At 39.0% G+C, this 19925-nt stretch overlaps 1 protein-coding gene across 11 annotated transcripts in view; it reads right to left on the bottom strand.

The window, feature by feature from the left end:
• Rmdn2 (regulator of microtubule dynamics 2) overlaps nt 1-17141 on the bottom strand; it is an 80129-nt gene extending 62988 nt beyond the window's left edge. For 3 of the 11 annotated variants that reach the window (XM_076942308.1, XM_076942306.1, XM_076942307.1), the window contains exons 1-2: nt 12760-12951; nt 488-955 (exon numbers count right to left, since the gene is read on the bottom strand). In XM_076942308.1, the coding sequence (XP_076798423.1) occupies nt 488-939 (452 nt within the window). In that variant the 5' untranslated portion in view covers nt 940-955; nt 12760-12951. Of the gene's footprint in view, nt 1-487; nt 956-11123; nt 12418-12759; nt 12953-13223; nt 13367-15678; nt 15970-17009 lie in introns of those variants that run through there. The other 8 variants (XM_034514594.2, XM_034514593.2, XM_076942309.1 and 5 more) reach the window with 6 other exon arrangements.
• Between the last annotated feature and the right edge of the window lie 2784 nt (nt 17142-19925).

Raw genomic sequence — 19925 nt, 5'->3', positions numbered from 1 at the left:
GATACATCCATGCCAGCTATGTCGCTTCAGCACCTGTGTCTTAAAGTTTTGATACATCCATGCCAGCTATGTCGCTTCAGCACCTGTGTCTTAAAGTTTTGATACATCCATGCCAGCTATGTCATTCATAATGTCTTTCTCAGCAGGATGTTATTATATATACATGTGTGTGTATATATGTGTGTATGTGTACGTAATATATGTTATAGAGAAATATATATAATTTAATTAATTGATACAATATAGTAAATATAATTATATATTATATAAATATAATAAAAATATTATATAAAAATTATATTTATATACAATATATAAATATACTATATATATATATATATATATATATATATATATATAAAAGGAATGCAAACATTCCTTTCATTTCCTTTTAACAGTAGAGCAAATGGCTATGAGTATCTATCTATGTAATGGTAAAAGTGAAAGAGACAATCAGTTCCCCGTGGGAAACAGTGAGGCCACTTACCCTCCTTCACTTTCTGCTTCCTCTGAACTATTACTTGTTGCTGAACGTTGAACTGTTGTCACCTTCTTTTTTCTAGCTCTGTGCTGAGGACTGATCTTATGAACTGTTACCTTCCCTCCAAGTTCATCTTGTATACATTCCTCCAGCTTTGGGATTGTTTCTTTAAGGAATTTGATTTCTTCCTTAAGCTCTTCCATGTTGGTCAGTAACTCGTTTAACTTCTCCAGGATCTGGAGTTGCCTCCTTTGAAAGACCACTGATGCTCCTTGTTCACTGTGGCTATCATCTTGCAAAGTTACTGAATCGAATTTCTTACCCAGAGAAAGAAGTTTAGGAAAACTCATTGTTGTCCTTGGCTTGAGGATCTTGTGGTACCATAAGACCAGCAGGCTGATTCCAGCAGTTCCCACCATGATGCCAAGGATTAGTTCTTTGTTTGTGGAATGGGGCATTTCTTGGTTTTTATTTCTAAAATCAAAAAAGTAAGAATGTAAATGAATTTTGTTTCTCTGTCCAGGAAAAAAAAAATGGATGCTTTCTCAGTCAATAAAAAATAACCCTGTGTCATTGAAAAAAATCTGACAAATCACAAGCCGAAGTGCACTATGAATCACAAGCCGAAGTGCACTATGGATCACAAGCCGAAGTGCACTATGGATCACAAGCTGAAGTGCACTATGAACAAGTGCCACTTTTAGGTCGAGCCTCAGAGAAATATATTTGCTTGGGACTATTACTGAAGTCTACTTTAATACAGACTTTAATTCTGATTTTATTATCTCTCTACAGTCAACTTTACTGTTCTTTTTAAAGAGTAAAGTTTGCTCTTTAGTTATACTTTAAAGGGCTTGAGAAATAGAAGCAAGAGTATCATCAGCTTGAAAAAATTTGTTAAGAATTCAAGATGTCCTTGCTTTCTCCGCTGTTCTGTGCAATTAACATGTGAGATGTCTTGGTCTTAGCTTATTAGTAAAGGTAAGAGGAGGCCCTTCTTTAGCATTTAAGTATACAAATATATTTAGAGCTTTCCAAACTTGGTTTCACTTCAATTTCCTCTATTCGATGTGTTTATTTGTGCTAAAGTTTACTAGTAAATTGGTTGAAATAGCTGTAAGCTATCCACCTTAGAAACAGATTATCAAAGCACTGTCATCTATTGTGCCCTTCCCCCAGGCCTGAGCAGGCCTGTGAGCAATTTACCACTATAGACCAAACAACAGTAGGACCTAGGAGAGGCATTGCCTTGCCAGGCTCGGTGCCCTGGAGTCTTCTACCTAGCTAAGAAGAATGGACTGCCTGCTGAGCTAGCCTTGACACATTCCAGACTACTATCTCCTTGACTAGCCCCTGGGCTGAACCGAGAAGAGACTCTGGGGGGACAGGGCTTCCCCTTTATATGTGAAAGCAAATTATTAAACTTTCGACCTTGATCAGAATACTTTGTCTTGGCCCCACATTTCTCTTGCCCTCCATTCCCGTTCATTCTCAGGCTTCCTCTCAGGAGAACCCGGTACCCATAGCTGCTGGCGGCTACAGAATGGCGCCTATCCATGGGGCCTGAGAAGAGAAGACCAGCTGAGGAACACTGTCTTGGTGGAGCTCCACCGAAAATGGAAGAAAAAGTAGAGTATCCGGAGCACTAGGTAAACAAGAACAGCATTGATGCTAGCTACGTTATGGCTGTGTTTACAGGAAGTGTGCTTAAGTGGGATACGAGTCTAGATTTGAGTGAGCATTGACCCGATGCAAGCTCCTCTAGGAAGGTGACAGTGAATTGGGGATAGGAGAGTATTTGGCAAGCCCAAGAGCAGCCTCAGGCAAGAGGAACTGGATTTAAAAGAGTCTGAAAACTAAAAAGGGCAGAGCACTGAGTAGTATCCATAATTCTGCCTTCTTTGTTTGTCCCTTGGCATGCCAATATCCACGTATCTCATTATATGTTTCTCGTCTCATTGTGTGAATGATTGGTGGTCTCTGTTTTGTGGCGTTCTATGTTTAATGTTCAAAAGATCGTTAAAATTGCTTGATCCAACCCTTGGTCTAGTTTATCTTGGTTTTAGAGACAGTTTTAATATGCAGAGCAGCGGCTGATAAGTTTGCTTAATACCTGTAGCTAAGAGTCAAGCTGAGCTGGAAAAGCCTTTGTAACAGTTGATTGTTGGTATAAGTTGCTTTTATAGCAGGTTTTTTGGACTCAATAAGGAAGCTAAGAGTGGTTTGTCCTAGAAAAATCTCTGTGACAAGGTGCTTCTCTCTTGAAATTACAGCTAGAAAAAGCAAGAAATCTTGTTTGGTTTAAATATATAAGATGTGTTGTCACTTCATTTTTGTTTCTGATTGGTTTTAAGGTATAAATATGTTCTACATGTTTTGGTTATAAATTATCGGCCTATAAGCTATTGGGCATGATTAAAAAATTTATAACCTTGATAACAAAAGTTGGCTTAAGATTGGTAACTCAGGGTTAGAGTCATTCAGAGACCAGATGTATAAAGATAAGGTTTAAAAACAGTGTCTCTTTAGTGAGCTATTAAAAGCTGCACTATCATGCATTCATATATAAGAATTGGCAGCAAAACTTTGTAACATAAATGTAATCTACTTGGTGTTGATTTTAGAGAAAATAGATTGTATACATCATTAAAAATTGGTTTTATTTCTCAAAATTGTGGTTATACTCTAATGTTGCAAAAGAGGCTTAAAAACATAGTTAAACTGCCGATATTTCATTGCCTACAGTTGGTAGTTCAATCGAGAGTTTGAGATATTTTGATTTGCCCATGTTTTTAGAAAAAAAAAAATAGAGCATGTAGAGTTTTTTTAAAAAAATTTCAGCGTAGTTTAGGCCTCCAAAAAAGGCCAGGCCTCAGAAAACAGGTCGGAGATTAAGAACATTTACATTTGAATTAAGACAATGCAGACTGAGCTCTGCAGAAGCTCAGGTGCCAAGCATTCCTTTTGTCCTGGGCCTTTGTCTGGTTCTAGAAATGTGTTTTCTGGATTTTGTCTTTTGCCTTGCTTGTTTCTGCAGGGGATGGGAGTAAATCTAAGACCCAAAGACGTTTACAACAGTCTGTGGGACGAGAGTTATAATTATGCTGGAGACATTAAAATTATGCCTACTTCCCTCCATGAGTTATAACTGTACCTGCTGACAAAAAAAATTGTTCAATTTGTACTTGCTCCTTTGCGTCCGCTTCCTTCCAAAGATGTTAAAAATGAGATGCTTTTGGTTCCTCTAATGTATATAACAATATTTAGAGGACAAGGTTGCCTTCAGCTTGGCCTTTATCTGATATTCTTACACAGCTAAAAATGATTGGTTATTGAATTAATCCAAAAGAAAGTTCAAAATTAAGATTTATACAGCACGACTTGCCTACTCCAGCTGCCATTCCAGTAAATGCTTATAGAATTATTATCAATTTAGATGATGTTTTTATACCATTCCTTTACATTTCTGATAAAGGTGGGAGGTTTGCATTCAATAAATTTGCTCATAATTTTTGAGAACCCATGTAGAAATATCGTTAGAAATGTTTGCCTCAAAATGGTTAATTGCTTTAATATATATATTAAATATATATATAATATTGTTGTTGCTTTAATACAAAAAATTAAGAGTTTAAACCTTTTAATATATATTATTCATTGTGTGATACTTTATTAGCGGATTTCTCTAAAGGAATTTTTCTACATACAAGCCTTTGCTCCAATATAATGAGCTTAACAATTTTTGGAGTACTTGTTGCTCCAGAAAAGATTCAAAGACAATATCTTTTCAATATTTGAGACCTCAGTCATATCCTAAACAGATTGTGGCACTGAAAATTCTAATAAAAGATAGTTGGGGCTAGAGAGATGGCTCAGCCGTTAAAGGCTAGACTTATAATTAAAAATATAAAAATTGAATTCCCAGCAACCACATGGTGCCTCACAACCATTTGTGGTGGGATCTAGTGCCCTCTTCTGGCTAGCAAGTGTACATGCAAAAAGAAAATGGTTTGCTTTTAATTTGATTTGCGTTTAATGATTTTTAAAAGTTGTCAAGAGATATTAATTGACTAGAACCTTATCTTAAGCTTACCATAGGAGGATTTAAACCTCTGTTTGATATTCTTAAGGGGATGCAAGTCCTAATTCCCCTTGACAATTAACTAATAAAGGAGAGATAGCTTTGCTGAAAATAGAGTAAGCTGTTAGTTATCAACAGATAAATTATATATACTATGATAAATTGTTGGCTGTTTGTGTTATTACTACTCATATGCCCATAGCAGCCCTTTGGAAAAAGAAACCATTAATGTGGATTTCTCTTTCTTCATCTACAAATAAAGTTTAAACATCCTATTATAAGATTATAATTGTGTTAATACAAGATTATATGATAAAATCCTAAAAGCATTTTGGATAATATTTATTTCCAAATAATATTACATAATAATATAATATTATTTGGATAATATATTTGGATAATATATTATTATTATAATAATATTTGGATAATATTAATAATATTCATTTATTCCAAATAGCAATTAAATTGGTTATTGAAAAATAATGATATTTGGCCTATTACTTGACAAAATTTTTAGACAAATTTGATAATCATTTGTTAGTTTTTCTCTATACATGCTTTTATATTTCCTAAAATTTACTATGCATGCAGCCCAGAGAAAAGATGTTTGCTATATTTACTAAATTTACAGATGCTTCATCTATTGAGAAGACAGTATATGTAATTAAATCATGTTTATTTTCTTGAGTTTTCCCTGCTTCAACACAAATAATTAAATTATGTGTTGTAGCCACTTTTGAAATACTAAAAACTCAAGCTTTCAATTTATATACTCATAGCCAGTATATGGCTCATGATTTATAATTGCATAAAATTGTTTCTTTTTTAGATATAGCCAATTCTCAAATTTTATTTATAAAAATACAGCTTAATTTACAAAACATGTACTGTTTCTTGACTTTATAAGACATTTAAAAGCTCATTAGACTGTCTGAACCCCAAGACAATGCCAGAACAGATTTATATACTAGACATGTTATAGGCCTTTCAAAAATAATTGGCCATACAGTCTTATTCTTTACAATATCAAAATAATAATAACTTAAGACAACAATTTGTCATTTCTAAAAAGTGTGCAATTAAATTGCAAAAACTTGTTCTTGATATCTTCAACTTTTTCATAATGTTGTTAAGCCTTGAGGACTTATATATTATCAATTTTGACAAATAGATGTTACTCATTTTTGATTTAAAAAAAATTAAAATATGTACATGTGACTTGACACCTTTTAGACCTTTTAGTTGCAACTACTTTAACAAGAGAAGCAACTAAAAATATAATTAGTTATTGCCTCTATTATCTCTATTATTGGTGTTCCATATCAGATGAATATAGATAATGGAACTGGCTATTACAGTAATTTGACTACAGTCAAATATTTGAGATGTTTGTTAACAATTTAATATTACTGATATTTCCTTATTATCCTCAAGGACAAGAAATTGTGAAAGAGAGATTATAAAACTTTAAAATAATATTTTCATAACTCTCTAAATATGTGAAAATCAGCTAATGGTGTTTCTTCCCTGGTTTTACATATAATTCTAAAAAATTGGCTTTTTTAAACTAGAAAGGGGGAATTATACCCCACAAGGTCACCAAAAGCACACCTTGCTTTTTTCTTATTTGTTTTAAATTTTCTGCAAACTGATACTAAAGGTCAGTCTGCAGCAGATTGCCACTGACATCCGGTTACTTTCAAATAATTTGTCAGGGTCTTGTGGAGAGACCCCTTAACTATACTTGGTGTGGTCCCGATCCTGTTTTAATTTGGGGTTCTGCGTCAGTCTACATTTTTTCAGAAAAAGACAATGGAGCCTGATGGCTGCCTGAAAGATTGGTCCTCAAGTGAACACAGATCTTGAGCCTAATAATTGTGATTCTACTGATGAAGATGGCTGAAAATCTTTATCAACCAGCTGATTTAACTTAACATATAATCTCCACTCTTAATGGAGAGTGTTTTTTATCATTACTTAAAGCCACCCACTATATACCTGGTGGGTAGACTTGTGTTTCATCCCTGCTAATTAGTAGTTGGATTAAATACTGGAACATTTCCTCTTCCAACCTTATTTTCTACATTGCTTGGATAATCGTGTTTAACCTTTGAACCTCGTATTTTAAGCAGATTGATTGCCCTCACACATGATTGCTCTCAGTAAGCTCAGCTATTCATCCTGGCAGTTACACATCGCTGTGAAGAATTGCATCTAGTGCGTGCCCACAGGTCCTTTGGTCTGAATGTGGTCTGGGTCTAAAGAGTGTGCCAATGATGGCCGGTTAGTCCATGACAGGTAAGAGTATTTTGAGCTACTATAAGCCTAAGACAGCGGCATATATCATTATGCTATGTGTTTTCCTCAATGACGGGTAATTATAGGAGTAATTTTTAGCTCCTATAAACCTAAGGCAGAGGCATACATCAATATGCTATGTATGATTTCCTCAATGACGGGTAATATAGGAGTGATATAAATGCCAACCTAAGCTAGACATGGTCGCCCGGCCACTCTAGACCCTAGATGGGATGAAATATTGTGCCCCGTCCAGATATTGGCATTGCCATCTTAAAAAATTAAGGGGGGAACTGTGCCCTTCCCCTAGGCCTAAGCAGGCCTGCAACCCATTTACCACTATAGACCAAACAACAGTAGGACCTAGGAGAGGCATTGCCTTGCCAGGCTCAGCGCCCTGGAGTCTGCTACCTAGCTAAGAAGAATGGACTGCCTGCTGAGCTAGTCTTGACACCTTCTGGACTACTATCTCCTCGACTAGCCCCTGGGCTGAACCGAGAAGAGACCCTGGGGGGCGGGGCTTCCCCTTTATATGTGAAAGCAAAATACTTTGTCTTGGCCCAATGTTTCTCTCGCCCTTCATTCTCGTTCATTCCCAGGCTTCCTCTCAGGAGAACCTGGTACCCGTAGCTGCAGGCGGCTACAATCTATAACCCTGATCAGACAGAGAAAAGTAATTCCTGTAGGGACTCCTGGATCTCAGTTGGAAGTAACTTCTAGACTATGGAGGAAGAACAATGAAAAGAGAACAAACAGGTAGGCAGTCTCACTCGACTAAATGGATAACTTTAGGGCCCACAGGAACTGAAGTGACTAGAATGTATGTGCCAGTGTATAAAAAGAGAAGGATGTTGGGAAAACACACAGACTTTATGGGGCTGGTAAAAAATAACTTCACAGGAATTAACAACTACCTGGAAGGTGTAAGTTAAACTGGTTCGAAGGATCACATGGAACTGAGAAGCTTTCAAGATGTCAAGAAGGCTTACAGACTATGTGAGGCTTTCAGCAGAGATCTCAAAAGGCAGAGAGGCTAAAGCAACCTCAGAGTTATGGCTATTTAGACTCCATCCAAAATAGATTAAAAATTTAAAAATAAGCCTCCAAACTATTATATTGATTCACAAATGATTTAAGGGCCAAAGATAAAAGTGTAATACTGTAAAGAAGCAGAAAAAATGCAGAATTCAACAATGCACAACAATGAGCATACAACCAGAATGGCCCATACCTAGCAAGAATTTACCAGACTTGCACAGAGGCAAAATGCCAGAGATGATGTAATCAGCAAACAAAGGCCTTAAAACAATCATGTAAAAACATTTGCCACTTATTATGAATAAAGTGAAATATTGCTATATTATAAATGTACAAATATATTTATGGTAAAGATTCACATGATGAGGGGAGAAAAAAGAAGGTTTTAAGCCATACTTCTTGGAATTTCTTTTTTTTTTCTTTTCTAGTTTTTCAAGACAGGGTTTCTCTGTGTAGCCCTGGCTGTCCTGGAACTCACTCTGTAAACCAGGCTGGCCTCGAACTCAAAAATCCACCTGCCTCTGCCTCCCAAGTGCTGGGATTAAAGCACGTGCACCACCACTGCCCAGCGGAATTTCTAGAAATAAAAACTAAGATATCTGGAAAAGGGCTTTATATCTGGAAGATATCTGGAAAAGGACAGCAATGGAAACACCACCACAGAAGGACAAAGAGTAGTGCACACAAAGACTCAGCAGTAAAAGTCACCCCAAATGCAGCACAATGGGGGAGAAGCTAACAAGCAGGACAGTGGGCATCATGAACTTCTGAAATAACAGGAGCTTAGAGTGGGAGAAGGTGAGCAAATGATTCTTAAATTAAAGAGAAGTCAACTTAGTCAAGCAGAGTAAAAAACCAAGGTGCACTACTATTCTGCTGATAACGATGGGGCATGGGGTAGGGAGGGAAGAGAGCCAGAAGGAGGAGGGAGGAGGGGAAGGGGGCAGAAGGAGAAGGCTTACCATGGCTTATGTCTCAGGAGCCATTTAAACAACAAAACCACCAAGTGGCATCTCTAAAATGCTTGGGGTGAGGAACCTATCAACTGAAAGTTGTTAAGGGGTGGGCATTGTTGTTATTTTTGTTGTAATAAAAGCTGAGACTATTACTACCAAGTGACAAGTGCTCAAAGAAATGCTAAGTAAGTTCTCTAAGCAGTACAGTAACCGTGAACATGCACGGAGGGCACTGTACGCCAGAGCTGACATATATGTACAGTCATAAAATCAGGTTTCTCATTTTAAAATTTACTTGTAAAATAGTTGCCATTGAAGTCAAGTGGCAACAACACACCATAGGTTTATAACAGAACTAGAAAGCAAGAGACAAGACAACAGTCCAATGCATGGGAGAGTCCAAAGAAAGGAACAGAGAACCATAAAGGTAGAGATAAACCAGTGTGTGTGTGTGTGTGTGTGTGTTTTGGGGTGGGGTGGGTAGCTAAAAACAGAATATTGAAGATACTCATTTACCAAAGGAAGGCATACAGGCCTGAGGGATGGCTAAATATAAAACAGGAAGGAGAAAAGATACCGATTACACAGAAAAATGCTCCCAAAAGGTCAAGAAAAATGTTATTTTTCAATATGAAAGTTTAATTAAAAAACAAAGTTACAAAAGTAGAAGGAACAGTAGAGAATTATACAGATCTACATAAGAAGGCAAAGAAGATGGTCTCTAACACAAACCACTCTGACAGTAACGAGTGAAAAGGCAGATTATGTTAGCAGAGATAGAGGTTAAGTGGGTGAATGTAGGAGCATAGGAAAGTTCTCTTTGTTTCTTGTCCAAAACAGCCAGGTGTGAAAGCTGGGGCAGAAATACTAGATGGGCATAAGTCCTGAATTAGGTCATATACCTGAAATCTCACATCCCATGGCGAACATTCTATTATTCCACAAACTCTTAGCAAGGCATTATTGTTTCCTGTATACTACATGGCCAATTAAACATAACGATTTAAATGACCTATGGATGAGGGCTACAGAAAAGAATAATCTAGTTCCGAGAGCTGTGTAAAGGAATGTTTCTTTTCAGATTCTTCTTGTAGCTGAGATGGTAAAGGCACTTGCTGTCAAGCTCAACTACGAGTGTTCAATCCTCAGTCTCCTACAGTAGAAGTAAAAAGTTGTGCTATTGAGCGCACAAGTGCCCGTGCGCACAGACACACACAGACAGACATACATACATACATACAGACAGACAGACACACACACACACACACACACACACACACACCCACACCACTAAGTAAATAAATAAAAGTCAGAAACAAAATTAGATTCTTAAGATTCAAGAGCATGGACAACAGTTACTTTCCAATTTGGGTGCTCCATCTCAACTTTAAAAAGTCAGAAATTACCTCGAATTTTGATGACTATTATTTCTAAGAGACTGATTTAAAATCCCTCTCTTAAACCAATCCCAGAGAGGATACTGGTGCTCAATCTGGCTTGTCTGACGGAAGAGCATTTGCCAGTTTTTCCTTTTATTTCTTTTTCTCTTTTAAACACAAATATCCTCGGAACTAACTGATATATTTAGAAACTGTAAATTTAACCAGTTGCTCACCCCACTCATCCAGGAACACATCAACAACAGAATCTAGTGCATTTGTAACAGATGAGGTAGTTGGTGGCTTCATAAACATTATAGTATACCATAAAACTAAATTACCTGGATAGATTACCACAAAAAGCAATAGAATTAAGAAAGGTACCACCATACTATGATACACATTTATATTACAGCCCAATCATGCAGCAAACTTGATCATCTTGAGCCTGTTTTTTTGTTTCTGCTTTTTGTAGATTAATAAAAATACTAGGGCTGGGAACAGTTCAAAAGTCCAGTTCTTACTTAGCATATATCAGACCCAGCATTAGATCCCCAACAACACCTCATTCTCCAACTGCCTTCTCTCTTTCTCTCTATTCCTGGCCCCATCCCACTCTTAATGAAGGATGACCACATACCCATCTTGAAGTCTACCATAAGGAATTTTCCTATGCTGATTTAGTTCTTTGGCCCAGACCTACTAGGCCAGCCTCAAACTTTACATTCTGAAACTCGCAAGCATGCATGCACACCAGCACGCATGCATCTGAAAGCTTTTTTTCATTTAACAAGTAAATAAACAAAAGTAAAAATATGACCAGGAGAAAGACCTTATCCCCAAGACAGAAGCAGTTTTAAACACATGAGAAACAGCCAAATTTTTACCTTTCTTTGGGTTCTACATGGGTTCCAAATGATCTCTTTGAAGTAGTTCAAAACAATAGCGTCATTATTATTTTTCAGACAAACTGCTGTCATTTACCCAGACAGTTATTGGATTAAAGTGAGAAAGAATAGCCCTGGCTTCCTGTTTCCTAAATCTTAGAGACATCTAGCCAGCTGCATGTGGAATCAGAAAGCATCAAGCAAGGACACAGGGAGAATGCTGACAGAGCAGAGATCAGAGGTGAAATAAGACACCAAAACTATGAAAATTAATGGAGAAGAACTAGACTCATTAGAAATGGCATTTGTTTTAAAAAATCTTCCCATTAGAAACATATAGGTCAGAGTGTTTGAATTTATGCTACAATGTGCTTCTATGTTGGTGATTTGAAAACTAACACTAAATAAATAGTAAGATACAAACAAGAAGTTAATCGGTGTGTGCTTTCGTGCCAATAATCTGAAATATGACACAGATGAAAAGAAGGACTACAAGAGTTGGAAATAAGAATCTGTTTGCCTATTGTGTAATTTAAAAGGTTGTATAAGATTACTTATATTGTTTTTATACTTTTGCTTATAGTAGTATATATATACTCTTGTACCAAGTACAGATAAGGCAATTAAAATTTTTTAATCAGACTCTGCAACTCACTTTAAGGTGCAAACATTTGCATTTCAAATGCAAAACATTATCACTTTACAAACTTCCAGTTGTAAATCACTTATGGTGGAAAACAGATATGTTCGTATAAATTACCTAACCAAAGGTCATTAGCAGAGAGTCACCTAGCGAAACAATGAAATGTTGACTTCCAAGAAAACTAGGACATAAAATGCTTGTAAAAGAAAATCTTGCGCTCTATGTCTTAGTTTTCATCTCTGGCTGTTAATGTTCTTAAAAGTAACTAGAATGTTTAGAATAAGCTCCTAAGAAACATTCATACGACTTCATCAGCTAGTCCTTGGGATAAGGGGAAGGCATAAAATGCTGTAACCCATAAACCAGAGGAAGGAAAACTACCAAGAGGGTCAAGAAACATTATGCTTTACAAATCAGCTTTAAGTTTCAAGTTTCCAAAGGAAACATTCCGAATTCCTGGAGGGGGATGGAGGTAAACAGGGATGCAGAAAACCTAGTACTTTCCCATTGAATTCTAACACTGTATTTCATCAGATTTTCATGCGTTTCCTCATCTATAATTTAAATTTGGAACCCTCATCTATAATTTAAATTTATTACTCAGCTTATTTGCAAATGTTAGTAGTGCTGTTAGTCTCGGAGTCAGGTTGGTATAAAAAAGGCAGACAATACAATTTTCTTTTAGTTCGGGGAGCACGCAAAGAGAACAAGGTTGGCGGGAGGCTGAGGCAGGAGCAGAAGCACGGTGCCCGCTTCGGTGGTCGCCTGGGCTCAGGGGTCACGAAACCACCTCTCCAAGGCGCAGGCTCCCCGACGACTGTGCCAGGACGGCCCGCGGCCCCGGATCACCAGGCGTCAGGCCGCGACCCGGAAGTGAAGTAGCGGCCGGAAGTGGCACCGCCTTCTCCCACACGCCCTCCGCCGTCGGGCCGGGGCCGTGGAGCCCAGCCCGCCCAGCCCGCCCAGTTACCCCTTCCCTGGCTAGGTACGCACCCGGGGTCGTTGCGCGGGCTTCTCTGTGGCTGGAGCCAGGGAACCGGGGCCCGCGGGCGAGCGGACGAGCAGGGAGAGGATGGCCGAGTGGAACCCTGCAGCCCGCGGGTCCCAAGGTCCGGCGTGGCGGCCTTAGCGTCTGACCCAGATAGCGGAGGCGCCGGGGGAGGAGCCGCTAAGGGCCCGGGGCTCCCGCCTCCTCCCGCTTCCTCCCGCTCGCGCTTCTCAGCCCGGGGCTCCGGGCCTGCTTGTCACGGCCGGCCGGGAGAGCTGGGCCCGGCAGAGCGCCCCGCAGGCCGGATCGGAGGCAGTCGTCCCCCTCCACCCGGTGCATCCGCTGGCCCATCACTACCACTGATGGCTTCCAGGTCTTCCCTTCTCCCTTAGCTAACCCCGGTCTATGGCACAACTTTTAAACCTTCCGTCAATCGAACGCAGACATCTTGCACTCGTCTCTGGTTTACCTGACTTCAACTCTCGTTGATTTTCAATGAACAAAATTCCCAGCCTCTTTGTCCCCTGCTGTTTCGAGTTGCTTTTAGTTCAAAACTAGTCTTCTTAGATGACTGGTTTGCCGAGCTTCACATTCTGCAGATCGTTCGTGTGATAAATCTGCGAAACTTAAAAACTGCTCACAAGTCCCTCTGTATGGCTCTCACTTGGAACATGGTTGGCTTAAACTTTTGACTTGTTGAGAAGAGCCTTAATTACTAGTCTCTACCAATTATATTGAATAGAATTAAAAATGGATGCATTCCTGCTGATAAAAACACAAGAACCAAACTGCTGTATAAAGAATCAGGTTGATTGATTACAATATACTATTATTTACTTAAGGGAATTAGAGAACTTTACAATTTTACATTATAGAATTTCTATTTTTTTTTTTTTAGTGTAAAAACAAGTTTATTAAAACCTAGCTACTGTCATTTTATTAAAAGCACAGCGTGCTGTAGCTGGAGGCAGGGCTCTGGTTAAGAGAGTACTGCTCTTGTAGAGGAACAAGCACCCCCTCATAGGGCCAGTCTCTAGTCATTATCCTCTAGAAAAACCACCCCTCGTCTCTCCATAAGCGGTGTTGTTTTCATACCGGAACACACTATACTTGGCCACTTGTGTGACACAAATCCACGGACTTTGATCTCTTTCCCTTGAGATGCTCCTCGACACATTCTCCTTGTTCCTAAGCATTCATGCATTAAATTTTTATGAAAGGATAAAGAGTTTAAGGCAATATAAAACTCCTTCTGCTGTCTTTCAGCATACTCTAGTGCCTACATAATTACTGCTTGCCTGTGCCTGCTTTGTTCCATGCTGAGTTAGTTAGTTCTAATTCCTTAATCACCTGTGACATTCATTGAGGGAAACAAACTGGTTTGAAGATAATTAAGTGTCCTGTCTGTTTCCTTGGCTTGGTATACTTTTCTTTTTGTTAGAAATTTGATAGGAATTTTATTGTAAAACTCAAGGATTGATAGCAGTCAACTATTATAACCCATATTCCATGATTTTTCCCGTTCACATATAAAATTTTTAAGCCTCCACTTCATTGTAAACAGTACCGAACTGTAACTATTTAAGCACAGTTATGAAGTCCCTAACTATTTCAAAGCAGCAAACCCACCTTCATTTCTCAGCTAGCTTGAAGAAAACATTTCGCAGAAAGGGAAAACATATGTTGAGTCTTATGCCCAGTTTTCTGGCTTTATTCTTTTAAAGATTTATTGATTTTTATTTTATGTTCATGGAATTTTTGCCTGCATGTCTGCTTGTGTGCAGTGTGTGTGCATTGACTACACAGGCTAGAAGAGGGGGTTGGCTCACCCGGAGCTGGATTTACAGGTGGTTGTGAGCTACCATGTGGATGCTGGGAATTGGGTCTGGGTCCTTTTGAGGAGCAGCCAATGCTCTTAACTGCTGAGCTATCTCTCAAGGACCTCTGACTTAATTCTTTAAATGTACTTTCTTATTCTGCCCTCTTAAAAATCTAGTGAGATAAATAACATTGCTGGTGATGACACTGAAATCTTCAAAGGGGAAAAAGTATGTCCAAGCCACACTATCAGGTCTTGGGTAAAATGAAACCAGTCTACGAAAAGCTTTCCTCTTCACCCCATGCAAGTCCTGCTGGATCTTGTTTGATCTTTGATCAAACACTAGACTCCTCCTACCTCAGCTGTTCTCAGCAGGTCTGTCATGATATGGTCTGTATTAATTGCCTACTTCAGCTATTTAGGGTTCAGCCATCACTGCTTTTGTTGGAAGAGGAACTGAACTCTTAGCTCTGAACACTTAGCTCATGAGGGGTGACCCTACAGGCTTAGCACTGTAAGGCACAGGATGTAAAATTGTCTTGCTCACCATGGTTAGAGTCCATTAAGAGTGAGGCATGGGGAAAAAAAAGAAAAAAAAAAGTAAAGTACCCAGTTAAATAGTTGTTTTAAAATTTTTTAGGGATCTCTGAAACACTAAGGAATTTCAAGAGAAAAATTCCAAAAAAGATAACTGGTTAAATTGGAACTTTAAGATAACAGGTTGTTAAATATGTACAAGGTTACAGTTCTTAAATATTTTCATACGGCTAATAGATGAATTAAAGAAATTATCATTTACTGAAATACAGCAAAATGATTGCCCTCTATTTCTGTAATGAAAATAATACAAAATAGCATTTTAAATGAGTGACAAGTTTCCAATGTACAAACATACATACACATATACATGTATACTTACTTACACTTACATATATACATTACTTAAGCAATCGAAAACCGAGTCAATTTGTTAAGAATATAACTACCTTATTAATATATTGAATTTTTATTAGAAACTTTCTATTTTCACATGGACAAATGCTTTTGTTCAATGAAAAAAGTTGTTAGAAAGCCCTAAACAATACCTTGCCTAAACGATACTAACCTTACTTGGTGGCAGTCAGTAGTTTTTCTAGGTTATTCTATGAAGTTTCTTCAGAAATTGCAGAAGAGTCTCTTAGTCATGTCCTTGCATGGATTCAGAGAACTGAAAAGGGGAGTTAAAGGAGATTCTAAGAAGAGTAACTCAGCCCCTCCATTCTTTCAACGGGAGAGAGCCTGTCGAAGGGTGTCCTTGACAGACAATCCGAGGTCAGTTCATCCTTTGGCCAGAATCAGAGACAGTTGGAGATTGATCAGACAAAGCCGTGTTAGCAGCACATGTGAATGAAAGTGTTTACTCACAGTAAACCAACAGAGGCTTTCATTACTAAGTCTTGATTAGTGACGAGGTTGTGCAACCTCCGCTGCAAAGCAGTTGGACCTCACAGTTTTCATAGCCGCCCCCCCCCCCCCCGCCCCCGGCCTCACTTTATGCAAAGAACCGTGATTCCCCTGGAGGAGCAGATTTTCTTCAAGAAATTGTTTAGGAGATGGGGGGGGGCATTGCAATATAAATCCATCGTTAGAACAGATTTACTGTCTAAGGTTACAATAGGGACTCATTAATTAACCAACCATTGTTAAAGCTTGCAGGAAAGAGAACAAGAAAGGCTACATATTAGGGGACGAGAAAGGACTGAATGCAGGCAATGGGCATAAGTTGTGAGAAAGGATGTAAAGCTGATTGTTTTTACATGGAGTTTCTGGTTTTGGTGGTGGATAAGTGCATAAAAATATGTTAGATAGTGAAACAGTAAAAGCTCAATGTCAGGATCCACAGAATCAGAATGACTATTGTAAGTGTATAGAAATGTATTGAGATGTACAGACTTTAGATCTGGTTAATATCAGTTGTGTAATTTTTTTTTTATTTTCAAGACATTTTTGAATAATAAAGTTAAAAAAGTTTTAATTTATAAAATTTTATTTCTAACATTAATATGCTTATTTGGACTTTCACCCAGAGATGTAAATATAGAAAAAGATGAAAACTGAAGCCAACTAGTGCAGCGACTTCAGAAGGAAGTCTGTCCCATAGATCCACAGTCCATGTGTATTCCAATGCAATACAATTGTAGTTTGTGTGTTTAGAAGGGGAGATATAAAACAAGTGATAGCCATTTTCCTAAATAAGCCCATACCATCCTTTACAATCTGTATGGTAACATGCAGCATGGTTTGGGGCTGTGTTCCATCTGAGCACTGATGTCAGGGAGTCACTCTCTGTGTGTGGTGGCCTTGGCAGTCCTTCCCTGCCAGCTGTGGTAGCAGCTGTTAACTGTCCAGTGGCCAAGGTAAAGAGAGACACACTTAGCATGTGTGGCATCTACTTACCAGCTAGTGCAGACCTATGTCTTCCTTGTACCAGCCACAGGCTCTACCAGGATTCCAGCAAAGAAACTCATTGTGCCAGATGGTGCTTTGACTTCCTCACATGTAGCAAAGCAGCCCTCAGTCCTCCTCAAAAATGAAAAGGAAGCCGTTCAGATAGAAACGCCTTCACACTTACCCTTTCACTTGTAAGCCTTTCACTTCCCCAGCTAAGTGCCAGGACGAACCTTTGTATACAGTAGATAACCAGCCAGCCACTCCTAGAGCAGGAATAACTCCCAGAGCAGGAAGATAATTTGGATATTTACATTTAGAAACATAGTGAGTCCTTATGAAGCAAGTGCATTTTAGACATTAAGATACTTTAGTATTTTCCTTTGCTAAATGTTTACAATTATAAAATAAAATATAACGATTTTTCTTGCACTTTAAGATGCAGAAATGATCAACACATACCATGCTACTATGGCTTAGGTCATCATGTCAACAGTATTGTACATCTAAGTGAAAACAGAAAATTCTGTTTAATTAAGACACTTCGCTACCACAAGTTATCAAAAATTTCCACTGGTTTTGCCTCCTCTCTTGAGCAATAACTTTGTTTAACATTCTTAACTATTAAAACTTGAAAAGCTTTCTCTCTCAGTCTTTATTCACTGCCCTCTCTCCCCACACCTCCCACAGAAACCACTAAAGCTGCTCTCAGCTGTGCAGGGCAAAGGCCTCCTCGTGTCCCAGGCAAGTGGCTTTGATCTTTTTGGAACAAAGTTTCTCAGTATCAGTGCTATTGACTTTTTGGGCCAGAGAATTACTATAGAATTCTATGTTTTAGGTGGTTTCTCAGCACTCCTGAATTCTGTACACCAATAGCACAAAGATCTGTTGATTAATGTGTAACATCATAGAACCAGAAACTTTAATTAACAACAAAAATAGTACCAACATGGACACAGTCTCCTAGAGAATTAAATTATGCTCAGGTAGGGTTGTTAAACAATGCCTTAACTTGAACAGAATATGCTAGAAGTTTTTCATTTTTTAAGTTTTAAATAATTTTATCAAACTCATTTTTATCCTAATTCTTGATCCTTGGTAATACTACACCTTGAATGAGTGAACCAATAGTGGGTAAAACGCCAGTCTTCAGATGGGGAAAGGATCTTCACCAACCCTACTCATGATAGAGGGCTTATGTACAAAATATAGAAAAAACTCAAGAAATTAGGCAGCGCCAGTTCATACATTCCAATTAAAAATGGGTTAGAGAGCTAAACAGGGAATTCTCAACAGAGGAATCTTGGATTGCTGAGAAGCACTTAAATGTTCAACGTCCTTAGTCATCAGGGAAATGCAAATCAAAATGACCCTGAGATTTCATCTTATTCCTGTCAGAATGGCTAAGATCAAAAACTCAAGTGAGAGCTCATGCTGATGAGGATGCAGAGCCAAGGGCTACACCTCTCCATCGCTGTCGGGAGTGCAAACTCATACAACCACTCTGGAAATCAGTTTGGCGATTTCTCAGAAAACTGGGCTCTACCTCAAGACCCATCTCTACCACTTCTGGGCATATACCCAAAAGATGCCCCACTATACTACAGGGACACTTGCTCAACTATGTTTATAGCAGCCTTATTTCTAATAGTCAGAAACTGGAAACAACCTAGATGTCCCTCAATTGCAGAATGGATTAAAAAAAAATGTGCATCTACACAGCGGAATACTACTCAGCTATTAAAAACCAAGACATAATGAATTTTGCAGGCAAATGGATGAACTTGAGAATATCATCCTGAGTGAGGTAACCCAGTCCCAAAAGGACATCCATGGTACATATTCATTTATAAGTGGATATTAGCCATAAAGTGCAGGATACCCAGGCTACACTCCACAGACCCAAAGAAGCTAAACAGAAAATTAAGGCCCAAGTGAGGATGCTTGAATCCCACTTAGAAGGGGGAATAAAATAGTCATAGGACAAAAATAGAGGGAGGAAACTGGGGTGGGAGAGGGAATGGGGAGGGGAAAGGGTTCAGGATCAGGTGTGGGGAGAGACAGGACAGAGGGACAGAGGGACAGAGGGCTAGGAGAATGAATGTGAATCTGCAGCTGGTAGGGATGGGAGTTGGGGGATATTTCCAGGATGTGCTGGAGACCTGGGATGGTGGAGGCTCTCAGAAGTCAATGGGGTGACCTTAGCTAAGATTCATAGTGGTGGGGATATGGAACTTGAAGAAGTAACCTTTTGTAGCCAGGCGGGAACCTCAGTGGAGTGATAAGGACACCGACCCACTCAAAAACTCTCGACCTCAAATTTATCCTGTCGACAATAAATGCAGGGACAAAGATGGAGCAGAGAATGGGAGCATGGCTAACCAATAATAACCTGCCCAACTTGAGAAGCATTCATGGGAAAGCAGCAATCCCTGAACTGTTAATGATACTCTCTTCTGCTTGCCGACAGGAGCCTAGTGTAACTGTCCTGAGAGGCTCCGCCCAGCAGCTGACTGAATGTAGCAGATGCAGAGACCCACAGCCAAACGTTAGATCTCTCCAATGTTTGGGGACTTTTGTGGAAGATTTGGCGGGAGGATTGAAGGCCCCAAAGGGAATAGGAACTCAACATAAAGACCAGCAGAGTCAACTATCCAGGACCCTTGGGGGGCTCTCAGAGACTGAACCACTAACCAAAGAGCATACATAGTTTGGACCTAGGGCTCCTGCACATGTATAGCAGATGTGCAGCTTGGTCTTCATGTATGTGTCTCAACAACTGAAGCAGGGCCTGTCCCTAAAGCTGTTGTCCATCTGTGGAATATGTTCCTTAACTGGGCTGCCTTGTCTAGCCTCAGTGGGAGAGGATGCTGCACCTAGCCCTGCAGAGACTTGATTTGCCAAGATGGCGGGATACTGAGGGGG

Source organism: Arvicanthis niloticus, chromosome 11, assembly GCF_011762505.2.
Source record: "Arvicanthis niloticus isolate mArvNil1 chromosome 11, mArvNil1.pat.X, whole genome shotgun sequence".
Classification (NCBI taxonomy): Eukaryota; Metazoa; Chordata; class Mammalia; order Rodentia; family Muridae; genus Arvicanthis; species Arvicanthis niloticus.
Note: the sequence above shows the minus strand (reverse complement) of the source record. Positions and strands in the feature narration are given on the sequence as shown.